Source organism: Choloepus didactylus, chromosome 13 (assembly GCF_015220235.1).
Source record: "Choloepus didactylus isolate mChoDid1 chromosome 13, mChoDid1.pri, whole genome shotgun sequence".
Lineage (NCBI taxonomy): Eukaryota > Metazoa > Chordata > Mammalia > Pilosa > Megalonychidae > Choloepus > Choloepus didactylus.
This window is the reverse complement of record NC_051319.1, coordinates 60,373,711-60,390,634: the sequence shown is the minus strand read 5'-3', so window position 1 is coordinate 60,390,634 and position 16,924 is coordinate 60,373,711. Positions and strand designations below refer to the sequence as shown.

General features: G+C 35.4%; 1 protein-coding gene and 1 pseudogene across 1 annotated transcript in view; one reads left to right on the top strand and one right to left on the bottom strand.

Moving 5' to 3' along the window:
* The window catches only part of HSD17B4 (hydroxysteroid 17-beta dehydrogenase 4), a 112,064-nt gene that overhangs the window by 38,002 nt on the left and 57,138 nt on the right, over positions 1 to 16,924 (bottom strand). The window contains exon 17 of the mRNA XM_037801240.1: positions 5,960 to 6,025. Within this exon, the coding sequence (XP_037657168.1) occupies positions 5,960 to 6,025 (66 nt within the window). The remainder of the gene's footprint in view (positions 1 to 5,959; positions 6,026 to 16,924) is intronic.
* On the top strand, positions 14,027 to 15,095 carry LOC119508372 (annotated as a pseudogene).

Below are 16,924 nucleotides of genomic sequence, written 5' to 3'. Positions count from 1 at the left end.
CAATGTAATAAACCATATTAATAGCATGAAGGAAAAAAAAAACATATGATCTCCTCAATTGATGCAGTAAAGGCATTTAATAAAATTCAGCACACTTCTTGATAAAAACACTCAGAAAACTAAGAATAGACAGAAACAGCATTTACATGATAAAGAGCATATATGAAAAACCCATAACCAATATCTTACTCAATAATGAAACACCAAAAGCTTTCCCCTTAGATCAGGAAAAAGACAAAAGATGTCCACTGTCACCACTATTATTCAACATTATACTGGAATCTGTAGCCAGAGCAATGAGGCAAGAAAAAGAAATAAAAGGCATCCATATAGGGTGGAAGAAGTAAAACTCTCCCTACTTGCAGATGACATAACCCTATTCACAGAGATTCCTGAAAAATCTACAACAAAGCTACCAGAGTGAACAAACAAATTCAGCAAAGCAGGGGGGTACAAAATCAACATGCAAAACACAGTGGTGTTCTTCTACACTAGTAATGTACACTCTGATGAGGAAAATGAAAAAAAAAAAAACAAAAAAAAACTCCATTTACAATAGAAACTAAAAGAATCAAATATCTAGGAATAAATTTAACCAAAGATGTAAAGGATTTACACATGGAGAGCTACAAAACATTGCCGAAGGAAGCTAAAGAAGACCTGAATAAATGGAAGGACATTCCATGTTTATGGTTTGGAAGACTGAATAGTGTTAAGATGTCAATTCTACCCAAAAGTGATATACAGATTCAATGCAATTCCAATAAAAATTCCAACAGACTTCTTCGCAGAAATGGAAAAACCAAACACCAAATTAATATGGAAGGGGTGGTGGTCCAAAATAGTTAAAACCATCTTGAAAAAGAACAAAGTTAGAGGGCTCACATTTCCCAATCTTAAAACCTATCACAAAGCCACAGTAATCGAAACAGTATGGTACTGGTACAAGGAAAGACATTTAGATCAATGGAATCAAATGGAGAAATCAGAAATAAATCCTCCCATCACACCTTATCCAACTGAACTTTCACAAAAGTGCCCTGTCCACTCAGTGGATATTGCATTTTGCTATACACAAAAGATGAGGGAGGACCCCTACCTCACACCATATACAAAAATGAACTCAAAATGGATCAAAGTCCTAAATATAAGAACTAAAAATATAAAACTCCTAGAAGAAAACATAGGGAAATATTTTCAGAACCTTGTGTTAGGCAATGGTTTTTTAGACTAAACACCAAAAGCAGGAGCAACAAAAGAAAAAATAGATGAATGGGACTTCATCAAAACTAAAAACTCTTGTGCTTCAAAGGACTTTATCAAGGAAATAAACTGACAACCTAAACAATGGGAGAAAATATTTGGAAACCATATAGCCAAGAAGGGTTTAATATCCAGAATATGCAAAGAACTTCTACAGCTCAACAACAAAAAGACACACAAAAATTGGGTTGTGTAACCCAATTAAAAAATGGAAGAAAGACTTGAATAGATATTTCTCCAAAGATGTACAAATGGCCAATAAGCATATGAAAAGATACTCAAAATCATTAGCCATCAGGGAAATGAAAATCAAAACCAAAATCAAAATGAGATACAATTTCACACCCACAAGAATGGCCACTATTAAGAAAAATGGAAAATTTTAAGTGTTGGAGAAGATGCAGAGAAATAGGAACAACTCATTCATTGCTGGTGGTAATGTAAAATGGTGCAGCTACTGTGGAAAACAGTATGGCAAATCTTCAGAAAGTTAAGTAGAATTACCATATGACCTGGAAATCCCACTTCTAGGTATATACCCAATAAAGCAGGGACTCAAACTGATATTTGCAAACCAATGTTCACAGCAGCATTATTTGCAATTGTCAAAAGGTGGAAGCAACCCAAGTGACCATCAACAGATGAAGAGATAAACAAAATGTGGTACCTACATATAATAGCATACTACTCAGCCACAAAAAGGAATAATGTTATGATGCATGCCGTAACATGGATGAGCCTCAAAGACATCCTGTTCAGTGAAATAAGCCAGACTGAAAAGGACAAATCCTGTATGATCTCACTTACATGAAATATGCACAATATGCATAGTCAGAAAGTCAGAAACTAGAATAGAGGTACTGGGGTTCAGTGGGGGAGGGTAAGGGGAATTAATGTTCAATTGGTATGGAGTTTCTGTTTGGGGTGAAGAGAAAATTTTAGAAATGGATAATAGGGATGGAGGCACAATTTTGAGTATATAATTAATGCCACTGAATTGTATATTTGTAAAAGGGAAAAAAGAGAAATTTAAAGTTGTATATAAGTCACCACACATACACAAACCCATAGAACTGTAAAACACAGTGAGTAAACCCTAATGTAAACAGTACGCTGAAGTTAATAGCATAACTACAATAATAATTGTTTCATGAATTCATGGATTGTAACAAAGTTACACTAACACAAAATATTAATAAAAGGGAAAAATGTGTGTGCAAAGGTGGATATATGGGAACTCTGTGCATACATAAAAACTGATCACATATTAAGTCACAAAGAAATTATCAGTAAATCCCATAAAATAAAAATATCACAAGCTAAACTACCTAATTATAATGCAATAGAGTTGAAAATTAATAACAAGAAAATTCTTATGGTCCTAACACCTGTCAATTAAAATTTTTTCTATTAAACCCTGTGTAAAAGAGGAAATACAAACTGAAATTATAGATTATGTAAAAACGATGATGAAAGCACTACTATCAGAATCTACTGCATATATTTAAAACAATGATCAAAGGAAAATTTATACCTTTAAATACATACATCAATAAAAAATTGCAAGATTAAAAATAAATTCCTGTCCATCAATTGAAAAGTGGAGAAACAAACTGGGATATACATACAATAGAATATTATACACCTGTAAGACAGAATGAAGTCATGATGAATACAACAACATGGAAGAACCTTGAGGAATTATGATGTGTGAAATAATACCAACTGACACCAAAGGACAAATATTGTGTGATCACACAGTATTGTTATGAATTAGTCATAATTAGTAAAGATTCATAAAATAGACCACATGAAAAGGTGAAAACTTCTGCACAGCAAAAAACACTATCAGTAAATTCAAGAAACAATGACAAACTGAAAAACATTTGCGATGTACCTCACAGATAAAGAGCTACTATCCCTAATACACAGAACTCTTAAAAACCTAGGGAAAAAAGATGAAAAACACAATAGAAAAACAGATAAAAGACATGAACAAAAGTTCACTAAAGCAAACATAAAAATGGTCCTTAAACTATCAAAAGATGTTCAAAAGCACTCAAAATAAGAGAAATGTAAAATAAAATACAACGAGGTACTATTTCTCACCTATCTGATTTGGCAAAAATTCAAAAGATTGACACATTTTATTGGTGAGGCTGGGGAAAAAGAGGAACTCACACAGAATCATTAGGAATACAAACTGATGCAAGCCTTATAGTGGGAATCTGGCAGTATCTAACAAAAATACACACGCATGTACCTTTTGACCCAGCAATCCTAACTCTAGGAATTTACCCTGAAAATACTCCTCTAACAAGGGAAAATACATATTCACAGAGTTATTAATTACATACATATATACATATGTATTTTGATATTGTTTATAATTCAAACATTGGAAACAACCTAAATGTCCATACATACTTAAGATACTGGTTAAAAAAACTACTGGTTGAATAGACATCCATTCAATAGAGTACTCTGCTATTGTAAAAAAGAATGAAGGAGATGTGTATGAACTGATAAAAGAGTAATTTCCAGGATATATTGCTCATTGAAAAAGCAAAGAACAAAAGAGTACATATGGTATGCTACCTTTATTTTAAAAAAGGGAGAAATAAGAAAATATACATGTATCTGCTTAATATGTACAAAAAGAAACACAAGAATAAAAAAACAAAAATAAATGAAACTGGCTACCTACAGAGGGTGGGTGAAAAGAGGGTAGAGTGAAAATGACAGGAGTGGAAGAGATGAGGATTGATACTTCTCTAAGCACACACTTTCAGATTTTTGGAACCATGTAAGCCTTTTACATACTCAAAAAATACATATACGAAATCAACAAGAATGAGACAAAAATCTAAACTGAAATACAAACAAATGAATGAACCATAACTGTATTTCAAATGAATACATAACCTCCCTAAAGAGAGGGATCAGGGGTGAGAAGAACACCAGTTACCTTTAAACACAGCATCTTAACAAATATCCTCAATCTGAAGACAAAAAGCAGTATAAACAAATAAAGAACTCTTGGTAATAACTCTGCTTTTCACAGTGATAACAACACCATTTCTGGAACTACTTTCTGTATCATGTGGGACTGAGAAAATAATTTAATTGAGGAGAATAGGAGGAAGGTTTTTCACTGTTGGAGGAGGGAGTGGCAAACATAGTAAGAAGGAAAACTAGAGTGAACCTATTTTTTCTACTTCATCTGTTATCTCCTACAGCACAGATCCAATTTGACAGCAACCACAAATCTCCTGAAATTTTATGCAAAATGTTTTTGAGGAAATGGTATATAGCTTTCCTCATATTTTCAAACGATCATATGATACAAAAGGATCAAGAACCTCTGTCAAAATTATGAGTGCCCCTTATTTATATAAAAAATATTGGTTGACTTAAAAAATACCGTCATAGAGCAAGATACTAAACCCCGCTAAAAGCTAATAAAAAGTTCTATTCATTGAAAAAGAGTAAAAGAAAGACAACTCCTTTACTTACTGTGCATAGAAATTCAAACCTTAGAAATTATTCAGTTTTTCATATTTACAACAGATACATTTTATTTCAATGTAACCTCAGAATAATAAACAAGTATTTGTTAGATTTTCCGAACCATGAAACCATGAAGTCTTTTCTGTTCTTTAGTATCCTAATAAAATTAATTTCTCTGTGAAACTTTATACATACATAAATATGGATGCATTCTTAAGAAATTCATTAAAAACAGTAAGGGATAGGAAAACATTTAAAGGCAAAAAAACTGAGGAGTAAAGTAGTGTTCTTTACATCACCCAATTATACAGTGCAGAAAAAATACAATTCATAGGTACCATCCTTACTTCTTTCAGCTGATTAAATTATGTCTATTTGTCAGAAAAGAAAAATCCTGCAGAAGCAAGAATCAAATCTATCAAAATTAGCATCAAAAAATAAACAAACTTTATGAATAACTTGCTGTCATTACATGTTCCCTTAATTCCAAAGGTGTAAGGTTTTTGTGGTTTATCTATGTGCAGGGTTAATCTTCTGGCCACTTTAGAGACAAATGTTTAGGTCTCTCAAAAACAAATTGCTTTTCTCATCTTTACAGTTGCCTTTCGTTTCTTAAATAAATCTTAGCATGCTCACAGAATTTGTGAACTGACAGGGCATTTATCCCCTCTATAAGAAAACAAATTATTGATGCCAAACAAAAATTACTAAATCACCCACACCTTCTAAGATACTTTGTTTACTTGTTTTCTCTTTTCTCAAAAGTTAGCATAAAATAATCTGTTTCCAAGTAATGTGGCACAGCTTCCTTTCCTGAGAGAGGAAAAGAGGACTAACACTTGCCCTTGAACTCTTTTTTCCTGCTAAGACTTTCATGAAATTCTTCACTATTAAGCTAAGCAGTCTTTAAGGCAAGCACTCCATTACAACCAAAGTATGATGCTTTTAGAATTGACTAATGAAAATACATTTTATTTATATATATTTTTATATCTAGTAGAGAAAAAAAAATGGTAAGTAAAAATTTAGAAAAACTGGGTTCAAACTACAGGAAACATGTCTATTTTTATTATGTTTAATAAAAAGATACTACTTTTGGACTTCTACATTATAGAGTATCAGAGTTATCAACATTAAAGTATCATCACCCAGGTGAATGTATCACTTCTCAAAAACATAATCTTACCTGATTAAGTGAGGTGGTATCTGTAAATACAGCATCAGGAGGTCTATTAGGTATGGCCAAAGCTAACTGAAATCAAAAGACATTATATGTTAAAAACTAATAAAGTAATTGTTACTCACTTTACCAAAATACTATTTGACAAATACCCACATTTCAATACACTGCAAATCAGATTTAAAAAATTTAATATATTTTACATTCAGCAGATAATGACATTCAATATTTCTTAATTGTGACTTCATCTACATGATGATTTTTCTAAAATGACTCTATTTAATGTAAGGAATTATATAACCAGATCCATTCACTAGGCCTCAAAGGGGAAGACTTGACATTTTTCCCAATGCAAGTTAACGATAGCTATAAGAAATAGACACACAATTCACATCTAAATTGATTTAGTTTTTAAAATTTGTCTCTTAAAATTTCTACTTCTAATTTGCCATCATAACAAAATAATACATTTTGAACTAAGTTACTAAAAAAATTGAATTGAATTTAAACACCAATGTTTAAAATTAGTATTTGAGGATACAAACTGCAGCATCTACAAAGAAAGTATCTGAGCATAAAATTATGCTTTGTGTTTAACCAAAGAAAATAAAATAAACATTCTTATCAGATGAATTATATTCAAATAGCTAACATCTACTTTTCAATAATTATAATAGAGGCAAAACTATTCATTTCTTCTCCAAGTAAATTTCCTACAATAAAGTCAACTTTCATTTGTTCAGAGATTAAAAGAATTAGACAGTAATTTCTCATGGTTAAAATCCCAAGCTTAGATATACTCCTAAATGTATCCTCACAAATCCCAAAAAAATAAACATAGTGATAACTAAGAGATTATGGGGAAAGTTGTTTCAAAAACAAAAGCAAACAATCTCTCTCATTCTTTGACTGCTATTTTTCAAAGATCATTGCAGAAATTGCAACCCTTTCTTTCAGCAGCATCCTGTGTATATTTTTAAAAACATTTTTATAATTGCATTAATAACTATAGTCCATGCTTTAACTTAGAAACACTGTTTCTGGAATGTAGTCCCATGGATTTTTTCTTTTACTTTTATTCTGTTACCATATATATAATCTAACATTTCCCCTCTTAATCACATCCAAATATGTATTTCAGTGCCATTATTTGCATTCACAATGTTGTGCTACCATCAACACCATCCATTACCAAAACATTTCCATCATTCCAAATAGGAACCCTGTACATTTTAAGCCTTAATTTCCCATTCCCTATCCCCACCCCATCCTGGAAACCTATATACTAGATTTTAACTCTATGAATTTGCTTATTCTAATTATTTCAAATCACTGAGATCAATATTGTAGTTTGTGTCTGGCTTCTTTCATTCAACATGAAGTCTTCAAGGTTCATCAATCCATGTTGTCACATAGGTCAGGACTTAATTCCATTTTACAACTGAATAATAATCCATTGACTGTATATATCACATTTTATTTATCCATTCATTGGTTGATGGACACAAGTTGCTTCCATCTTTCGGCATTTGCAGATAATGCTGTTATGAACATCATTGTGCAAGTATCTGTTCTAAATCCTCCTTTCGATTCTTTTAGTTATATACCTAGAAGTGGGATCACCTGGTCATATGGTAGTTCTATACGTAGCTTTCGGGGGAACTGCGAAACTGTCTTCCACATTGGCTACACCATTTTACATTGCCACCAGCAAGGAAGTGTCCCTATTTCTCCACATTCTCTCCAACACTTGTAATTTTCCGTTGTTTTTTTAATAGCAGCCATTCTAATGAGTGTGAAATCTCACTGTGGTTTTGATTTGCATTTTCCTGATAGCTAATGATATTGAGAATCTGTGTGCTTTCTGGCCATTTGTCCATGTTCTTGGGAAAGATGTCTAATCAAGTCTTTTAAACATTTTTTTAATTGGGATATTTGTCTTTTTTGTTGTTAGGTTGAGTGATTTCTTTACATATTCTGGATATTAAACCCTTATTGGATATCTAGTTTCAAAATATTTTCTCCCATTGTGTAAGTTGTCATTTTACTTTTATGATTGAGTCCTTTGAGGCACAAAGTTTTAAATTTTGATGAAGTCTCACTTAACTATTTTTTCTTTTGCTGTTTGTGCTTTGGGTGAAACTCTAAGAACTCACTGCCTAAAACAAGATACTGACAATGCTTCCCTATGTTTTCTTCTAGGAGTTTTATAGTTCTCACTCTTACATTTAGGTCTTTGATCCATTTTGAGCTGATTTTTGTACAAGCGTGAGGTGGGAGTCCTCCTTTGTTTTGTAAATAGAGACCCAGTTTTCCCAGCACTATTTGTTGAAGAGACTATTCTTTACCAATTGAGTGGTCTTTGCTAATTTGTCAAAAATCATGGGCCATAAATGTGAGCATTGACTTCTGAGCTCTTAATTCAATTCCACTGGCCTATGCCTGTCCTTGTGCCAGTACCATGCTGTTTTGATTACTGTGGCTTTCTAATAAGTTTTAAGATCAAGAAGTGTGAGTCCTCTGACTTCATTCTTCTTTCTCAAAATGGCTTTAGCTATTTCGGACCCCTTACCATTCCATATAAATTTGATGTTGGCTTTTCCATTTCTGCAAAGAAGGCTGTTGGAATTTTCACTGGGATTCCATTGAATCTATAAACTGCTTTTGGGTAGGATTGTCACTTTAATGATATTTAGTCTTCTAATCCATGTACATGGTATGTTCTGCCATTTATTCAGGTCTCCTTTTATTTACTTTAGCAATGTTTTATAGTTTTCTGTGTACAAGTTCTTTAAATCCTTGGTTTTATTTATTTCTAGATAGTTTATTGTTTTAGTTGCTATAGCAAGTGGGATTTTTTTTCCTGATTTCTTCCAATTGTTCATTGCTAGTGTATAAAAGTATTACTGATTTTTGACTGTTGATCTTATACCCCATCCCTTTGTTGAATTCACTTATTAGCTCTAGGGGATATGTTGTGAATTTTTTTAGCAATTTCTGTACAGAGGATCATGTCATCCACAAGTAGAAAAAGTTTTACTACTTCTTTTCCAGTGTGGATGCCTTTTTATTTTTCTTGCCTAATTTCTCTGGTTAGAACTTCCAGTACAATGTGGAATAACAGTGATGACAGTGAACATCCTTGTCTTGATCCTGATCTTTGAGGGAAAGCTTTCAGTCTTTCTCCATTAAGTAGGATATTAGCTGTGGGCTTCTTATATAAGCCCTTTATCATGCTGAGGAAATTTCCTTCTGTTCTTATTGTTCTAAGTGTTTTTATCAATATGGGTGTTGGGTTTTGCCAAATGCCTTTTCTGCATCAATTGAGATAATCATGTGGTTTTTGTCCATCATTGTATTGATGTGGTGCATTATATTAATTGATCTTCCTATGTTGAACCAACCATGCATACCTGGGATAAACCCCTATGGTCATGATGTATAATTCTTTTAATATACCGTTGGATTCAGTTTGCTAGAATTTTGAGTACTTCTGCATCTATATTCATAAAAGGGATTGGTCTGTAGTTTTCTTTTCTTGTGGTGTCTTTATCTATTTTTGTATGAGGCTGATGTTGGCCTCATAGAATGAATTAAGGAGTATTCCCTCCTTTTCAATTTTTTGGGAGAGTTTGAGCAAAATTGGAGTTAAGTCTTCTTGGAATATTTGGCAGGATTCTCCTGTGAAGCAATCTGGTCCCGGGCTTTTCTTCTGGGGGAGCTTTTTGATTACTGATTCAGTCTCTTTCCTGGTAATTGGTTTGTTTAGAGCTTCTATAAGGAGACTATAAGACTACAGTCTTTTTTATTTTAGCAGGATCAGTAATAATGTCCTTCTTTTCATTTCTGATTTTCATTATTTGTATCCTCTCTTTTTTCTTAGTCAGTCTATCCTTAGGTTTGTTAATTTTATTGATCTTTTCAAAGAATCAACTTTTGGTTTTGTTGATTCTTTTGTTGTTGTTGTTTACTATATCATTTTCTCTAATCTTTGTTATTTCCTTCCTTCTGCTCATTTTGGGTTTATCTGCTCTTCTTTTTCTAGTTTTTCCAGTTTTAAGGTTAACTCTGATTTGAAGTCTTTCTTCTTTTCTTAATGTAATTATTTAGAGCTATAAATTTCCCTCTCAACACTGCCTTTGCTGCATCCCATGTATTTTGGTATATTGTATTTTCATTTTCATTCACCTCAAGATATTTCCTAATTTTGCTTGTGATTTCATTTTTAACGCACTAGTTGTTTAATTTCCACATATTGGTGGGTTTTCATTTCTCCCTCTTTTACTGATTTCTAGCTTCATTTCATTGTAGTTGGAGAGGATCCATGGTAAAATTTCAATATTTCTGAATTTATGAAGACTTGGTTTGTGACCTAAAATATGGTCTATTCTAACGACTGATCCACGTGCACTCAAGAAGAACATGCATTCTGTTTTTGTTCGGTGAAATATTCTATATATGTCTGTGAGGTCTAGTTGGTTTACAGTTTCATTCAAGTCTTGTATTTCCTTATTGATCTTCTGACTAAATGTTCCAACCATTATTAAAAGTGGTATATTAAAGCCTCCTACTACCAATGTATACCATCAATTTCTCCCTTCAAATTTGTCAGTATTTGCATCATATATTTTGGGGCTCTACTGTTAGGTGTATATATATATTTAAAATTGTTAACATCTTCTTGTTGAATTGCACCCTTTATCAGAACATAATGACTGTCTTTGATCCTCATAAATGTTTGACTTAAAGTCTATTTTATCTTATATTAGTATAGCTTCTCCATCTCTCTTTTGGTTACTACTTGCATGGTGTATTTTTCTCCATCCTTTCAGCACCAACCTACTTGTAGCTTTGAATTTAATGTGAGTCTCTTGAAGAAGAATGTTGTTTTATCCATTCTGCCAGTCTCTGTCTTTAGACTGGAAAGTTTAATCTATTTACATTAAAAGTCACTGTGATAATGCAGGACTTTCTTCCACCATTTTGCTATGTAGCCTTTGTATGTCTTATACCTTTTTCATCCCTCAATTCTTCTGTCAATGCCTATATTTATATTTATTTCATTTTTTGTGCTGTACCATATTGAGTGCTTCGTCTTTTCTACCTAGATGTATTTTTCATCTATTTTCCTTGTGGATACAATGGAGTTAAAATTTAATGTCCTAAATCTATAACAATTATATCTGGTTTGATACCAACTTAACCTCAACAGCATACATATATACTTTTCCTATACCCTTCTGCCTCCCACCATTTTTTGTACTTGTTACCACTTATATTTTTCTACATTATTTGCCCAAAACCATAGATTAATCATTACTTCTTATGTAATTGCATTTTAGCACCTTTAGGACGTAAGAAGTCACATACCAAACAATACCCTACAATAATCCTGCCATTTATACTTAACCAAATGGTTACCTCTACCACAGGTTTTTATATCTTTATGTTGTTTGAACCACCGTCTAGTGACTTTTCCTTTCAGTCTGAAGAACTCCCTTTAGCTTTGCTTTTATGTCAGATCTAGTGATGATAAACTCCCTCCCTCAGCTTTTGTTTATCTGAGAATGTCTTAATCCGTCCCTCATTTTTGAAAGAAAATTTCACCAAATACAGAATTCTTGGATAGCAGTTGTTTTCTTTCAGCACTTTAAATATTTCTACCCACTGCCTTCTTGCCTCCATGGTTTCTGATGAGAAATCAGCACTCAATCTACTTGGTACTCCCTTAAAAATAACACATTGCTTTTCTCTCATTGTCAGAACTCTCTCATTGTCCTTCTCATTTGATCATGTGATCAACACATTCTGGGGTGCATTTTTCTTCATGCTTATCCAGCTTGGTATTCTCTGGGCTTCTTGGATATGCATATCCATGACTTTTGTTTAGTTTTGGAAATTCTCTGCCATTATTTCTTTGATTATTCCTTCTGGTATGCTTGATGGTATGATGTCTTAGATTGTTTTCACTTTTTTAATTCTTTTTTTTTTCTGCTTTCGAGACTGACTCATTTCAATTGTCTTGTCTTCAAGTTTGCTGATTCTTTGTTCTGCCAGCTCCAATCTGCTCTTGAAGCCCTCCTGGGTAATTTTCATTTCCATTATTGTAGTCTTCAACTCCTGTAGTTCTGTTTGGTTCCATTTTAAAATTTCTATCTCCCTACAAAGATTCTCATATTCCTCATTTATTGTTTTCCTGATATCCTTTAGTTCTTTCTCTGAATTGTCTTTCATCTCCTTGAGGCCTGTTAAGATTATTTTTTTTAAAGTATTTGTATGGCATGTCCACATTCTTGCCTTCTTTATTAGTGTTTTCTTGATTTTTATCCTCTTCCTTTGAATGGGCCATCATTTCTTGTTTCTATTTGTCTTGTACGATTTCATTGCACTCCGTACATTTTAATATTTTAATATGTTAACTCTGGGGTTATTCCCTGAGATGTCTGTTTCTTGATTTTGTAACCAGGTGGTGATAAGATATTTTCTTGAGCTTCAGCTCTCCTATCAGGAAGGCCTGCCCAAGGCAAATGGAGCATGCATGGTTTCACACATCTTTCTGGGCCTGTGTTTTGTCCTGGATTTTGCTTGTTAGCTGTTTTGGAGTTCCCGTTTACAGGAGTTTGGTTGTACCCTCTGTTTGTCTCTCTCCCAGATATCTGAAGTGGGAGTGCTGAAGCACTGTCCCTCTTCCAGGTGTATGAGGCCAGCAAGCCTTTGCCCCAGATGATCTACCTCTCTAATTTCTTACAGTCCTTTCATTGTGTCAAGCTGTTTTGCCTGGAAGGCAATTTCTGGGAGGAGGAGCATGCTGGAGAAGACCTTCCCAAGTCAGACTTTCCCAACCAAAACAGAGCCAGGGACCCATAAAAGGAGTGCAGACCTGCTCCAAAGTGCTCTGGGTAGGGATTAGGAAGGGCACCAAGAGCTTCTTCCATAGCTCCGCAAAGCTGAGCTTTCTTGGCCTGCCCAGCAAGTACACCCCTTCAACTAACTGCCCCCCTCAACCCTGAGGAAGCACAGCATCTTTAAGTCTCCTCCATCACTGCCTTTGTCGGGTGGGTTGAAACAATGGCCACCCTCAGGACTGGGCCCTCCAGTAATCCAAAGTTGCTAATCAACAACCCAGTCAGTGATCGGCCATGCCCACCCCTTGTCCTGAGGAAAAGGATTTTTATGTCCCTTTCTGTTACCAGTGAGCTAGCCAAGGGTTCGACCCCACAGTGGCCTGTCACAAGATTGGGAGATGGGTGCCAGTAGCTGCTTTTCGGAAAGAGCAATTTATTGTTCTTTATTGTAATTTATCAGTCTCTTCCTCCCGCTCTTCCCTGGATGCTGTACACTGTTCCTCTGGCCTCCAGAGTTTCGAAATAGATGTTTCATACAGTTCTGCCTATTTAATAGATGTTCTTGTTGAAGGACTGAATCCTGGAGCTCCCTAATCTGCCATTTTCCCACAATCTCCCCCTCCAGTATTTATTTTCCAAGCTTTAATTTTTTATTTATTTTCAGTTCATTCCACTAGGTGATATTTGGAGATCTGACTTCATTCTTCAGTTTTATAGGTAAGTGGTCTTGAGAACCCTTTCGCAATTTTAGGGTGCCCTTTATTCCACAATAGCAATTGTAAGCCATGGCCAAAGATATGTGGCAGAGTATATAAGATGGACAGGTTGCCTAATAGTTTTACTGTTACCAGAATAGCAATCAGTTCATGACACAGGGTTTCACTATGACTTAAATACCTCTACTTATTTCTCTCAAAGTAATAAATGATACTTGTTAGAAATTTCTATTTAATTATCACAATAATATCTAAAAAGTATCTAGATAACAAAATCCAATTTAGATTCCTTGCTGGGTCTACAATATTTCACTGTTGTCCAATATTAAAAATGGATATACAGGGTGTGGGTCTCCACCCTGCCCGCCAGAGCCTGTTCACGTTGACTAACCAGAGTCCGTGAATTCTCCACTCCAGGACTCTCCAGACTGCCCTGACCCCAGCTTTCTACCCTTTGAAAACACCAAGAATAATATCTCTGCATCAGTTTTTACTAGAGCCAATCACCTGTCATGCCTGGAACAGGGATAGTACCCAGGTTGCCCTTAGCCCCAATAACCACAAAGTCCACATCTGTAAGAAGAACGGGAGCCAGTGGATGAAAGCACAAGAACTCAAGGAGCACAATGGATGCATCACAGGTACTGACTGGGCTTCCAAGTGTGGCCACATCGTCACTTGTGGGGCAGATCACAATACCTATGTCTGGAGTCACAAAGATGGTATCTGAAAGCCAACTCTGTGATCCTGAGAATTAATCGTGCAGCCACTTTTGTGAAGTGGCCCCCACTAGGGAACAAATTTGCAGTGGGAAGTGGAGCCTGACTCATTTTTGTTTGTTACTTCATGTCTGAAAATGACTAGTGGGTAAGCAAACTCATTAAAAAGCCTATTAGTTCCATGTTCCTCAGCTTGGATTGGCATCCCAACAATGTTTTGCTGGCAGCAGAATCCTGTGACTTCAAATGCAGAGTGTTTTCTGCCTATGTTAAAGAAGTGGATGAAAAGCCAGCCAGTATGCCATGGGGCAGCAAGATGCCTTTTGGCCAGCTGATGTCTGAGTTTGGTGGCAGTGGCACCGGTGGCTGGGTTCGGTGGCTGGGTTCTTGTGGTCAGCTTCTCTGCCAGTGGGAGCCGCCTCACCTGGGTCAGCCATGACAGCACCGTGTCTGTTGCTGATGCCTTTTAACTCTGAAAACGGAGCTCCTGCCACTTCTAAGTGCATCATTTCTCTCTGAGAATAGTGTCCTGGCTGCTGGCCACAACAGCTGCCCAACGCTCTTTAACTATGATGACCACAGCTGCTTGACCTTCATCTCCAAACTAGACCTTCCAAAACAGAGCATCTAGCACAACATGTCAGCTATGGAATGCTTCTGCAACATGGACAAGAGGACCACAACCAAGGACTGCAATACAGCCTTGGAGACACTGCACCACAATAGCATCACTCAAGCTTCTATTAATGAGGTGGACAAGCAAGACTGCAGCAAATTTTGCACTACTAGCATTGATGGATCCATGACAATTTGGGATTTCAAGACTTTAGAGTCTTCTATCCAGAGCCTTCAAATAACGTGAAGCTGAGTGAACGTCCAGGATCTTGTATGACAAACTGCAACTGACCATAGCTCTGCCATTTGCATGATGGGGATGAAAGCCAGCGCCATCAAGAAACAGCACACAGTGTGAAAATTTTGTTTGTGTACTTTTGTTTGACTATAATTGGTGAATGTGTTGGCTTTTTAAAAGTAGCAGTAAAATTTTTTTTTTTTTTTGCTATTTCATTCCATTTTCAAACAAAACCTCTCTTTAAGTAGTTTACCATGGAAAATTGTCAAACTAAGTTACAGGAAGGGGTGGGGAGGTGTGCCAGTTTGAATGTATTGTGTCCCCCAAATGCCATTATCTTTGTGGTCTTGTGTGGGGCAGACGTTTTTGGTGCTGGTTGGATTTGCTTGGAATGTGCCCCACCCAGCTGTGGGAGATGATACTGATGAGATGTTCTCATGGAGGCATGGCCCCGCCCATTCAGGGTGGGCCCTTATCAGTGGAGCTATATAAATGAGCTGACTCAGAGAGAGGAGACTAACTGAGTGCAGCTGGGAGTGATGTTTTGAAGAGAAGCAAGCTTGCTAGAAAGGAACGTCCTGGGAGAAAGCCGTTTTGAGGCCGGAGCTTTGGAGCAGACGCCAGCTGCCTTCCTAGCTAACAGAGGTTTTCCGGACACCACTGGCCATCCTCCGGTGAAGGTACCCGATTGCTGAGGTGTTTCCTTGAATGCTTTGTGGCCTTAAGACTGTAACTGTGTAGTGAAATAAACCCCCATTTTATAAAAGCCTGTCCATCTCTGGTGTTTTGCATTCTGCAGCATTAGCAAACTAGGACAGGAGGTATGCAAATTGTCTGCTAGAAAATCAAATAAAAATAATGAATGTAAAAAAATTGTATATACAGCTAAAAAGGAAAACAAATCAAATAGTATGCCTTTGCTTTATCTAATAGAGGCTCAGACTTATATTTTTCCCATGTAACAAGTTCACTAAAAGCTTGAAAAAGTTAAGAGTGAATATAACATACCCAAGAATTTCATTCAGACCAGGCCACTATACATGCTTGTGTATAACCAGCATTAGGGGTCTTAATAACTTGGGCTTCCCTATCTATAAATAGGCATACAGCCCCACATAAATAATCATCTACTAGCTGAAAGGCAATTTTCCCACACACAGGCAATAAATTATCACAAATTAAAGGAAAAAAAGTTTGTCCAAGAGATGGTTTTCACACAGTATTGATCAATATTGTGTTTTTTACAGCTTTATTTTTCTATAATTCACCCATTTAAAATCTATGATTCAACGGTTCTCAGTATATTCAGAGTTGTAACCATTACCACAATTCATTTTAGAACATTTCCATCACCCCAAAACAAAACCCCTATACATTAGCAGTCCCTCCGAATTTCCCCATATTCTTCCAGCTCTTAGCAATCAGTAATATACATTCTGTGTATACAGATTGCCTTTTCGGGACATCTCATATAAACAGAATTATGTCATATGTGGTCACATGCTATCAGTCTGAAGAACTTCCTTTAACATTTCCTGTAAGGCAGGTCTGCTAGAAACAAATCCTCTCAGCTTTTACTTACCTGAGAATGTCTTTATTTTGCTTTCATTTTGTGAAAATAGTTTTGCTAGATAGAAGATTCCTGGTTGACAGTTTTTCTTTTTCTTTCAGCACTTCAAATACCTTATCCCACTGTTATCTTGCCTCCATTGTTCTGATGAGAAGTCAGCTGCAAACCTTACTGTGGTTTCTTTGTAAGTAATGAGTCACTGTTCTCTTGATTTTTCCAGATTTTCTTCTTCACTTTCTTTTTGACTTTCAAAATTTTCACTATGATG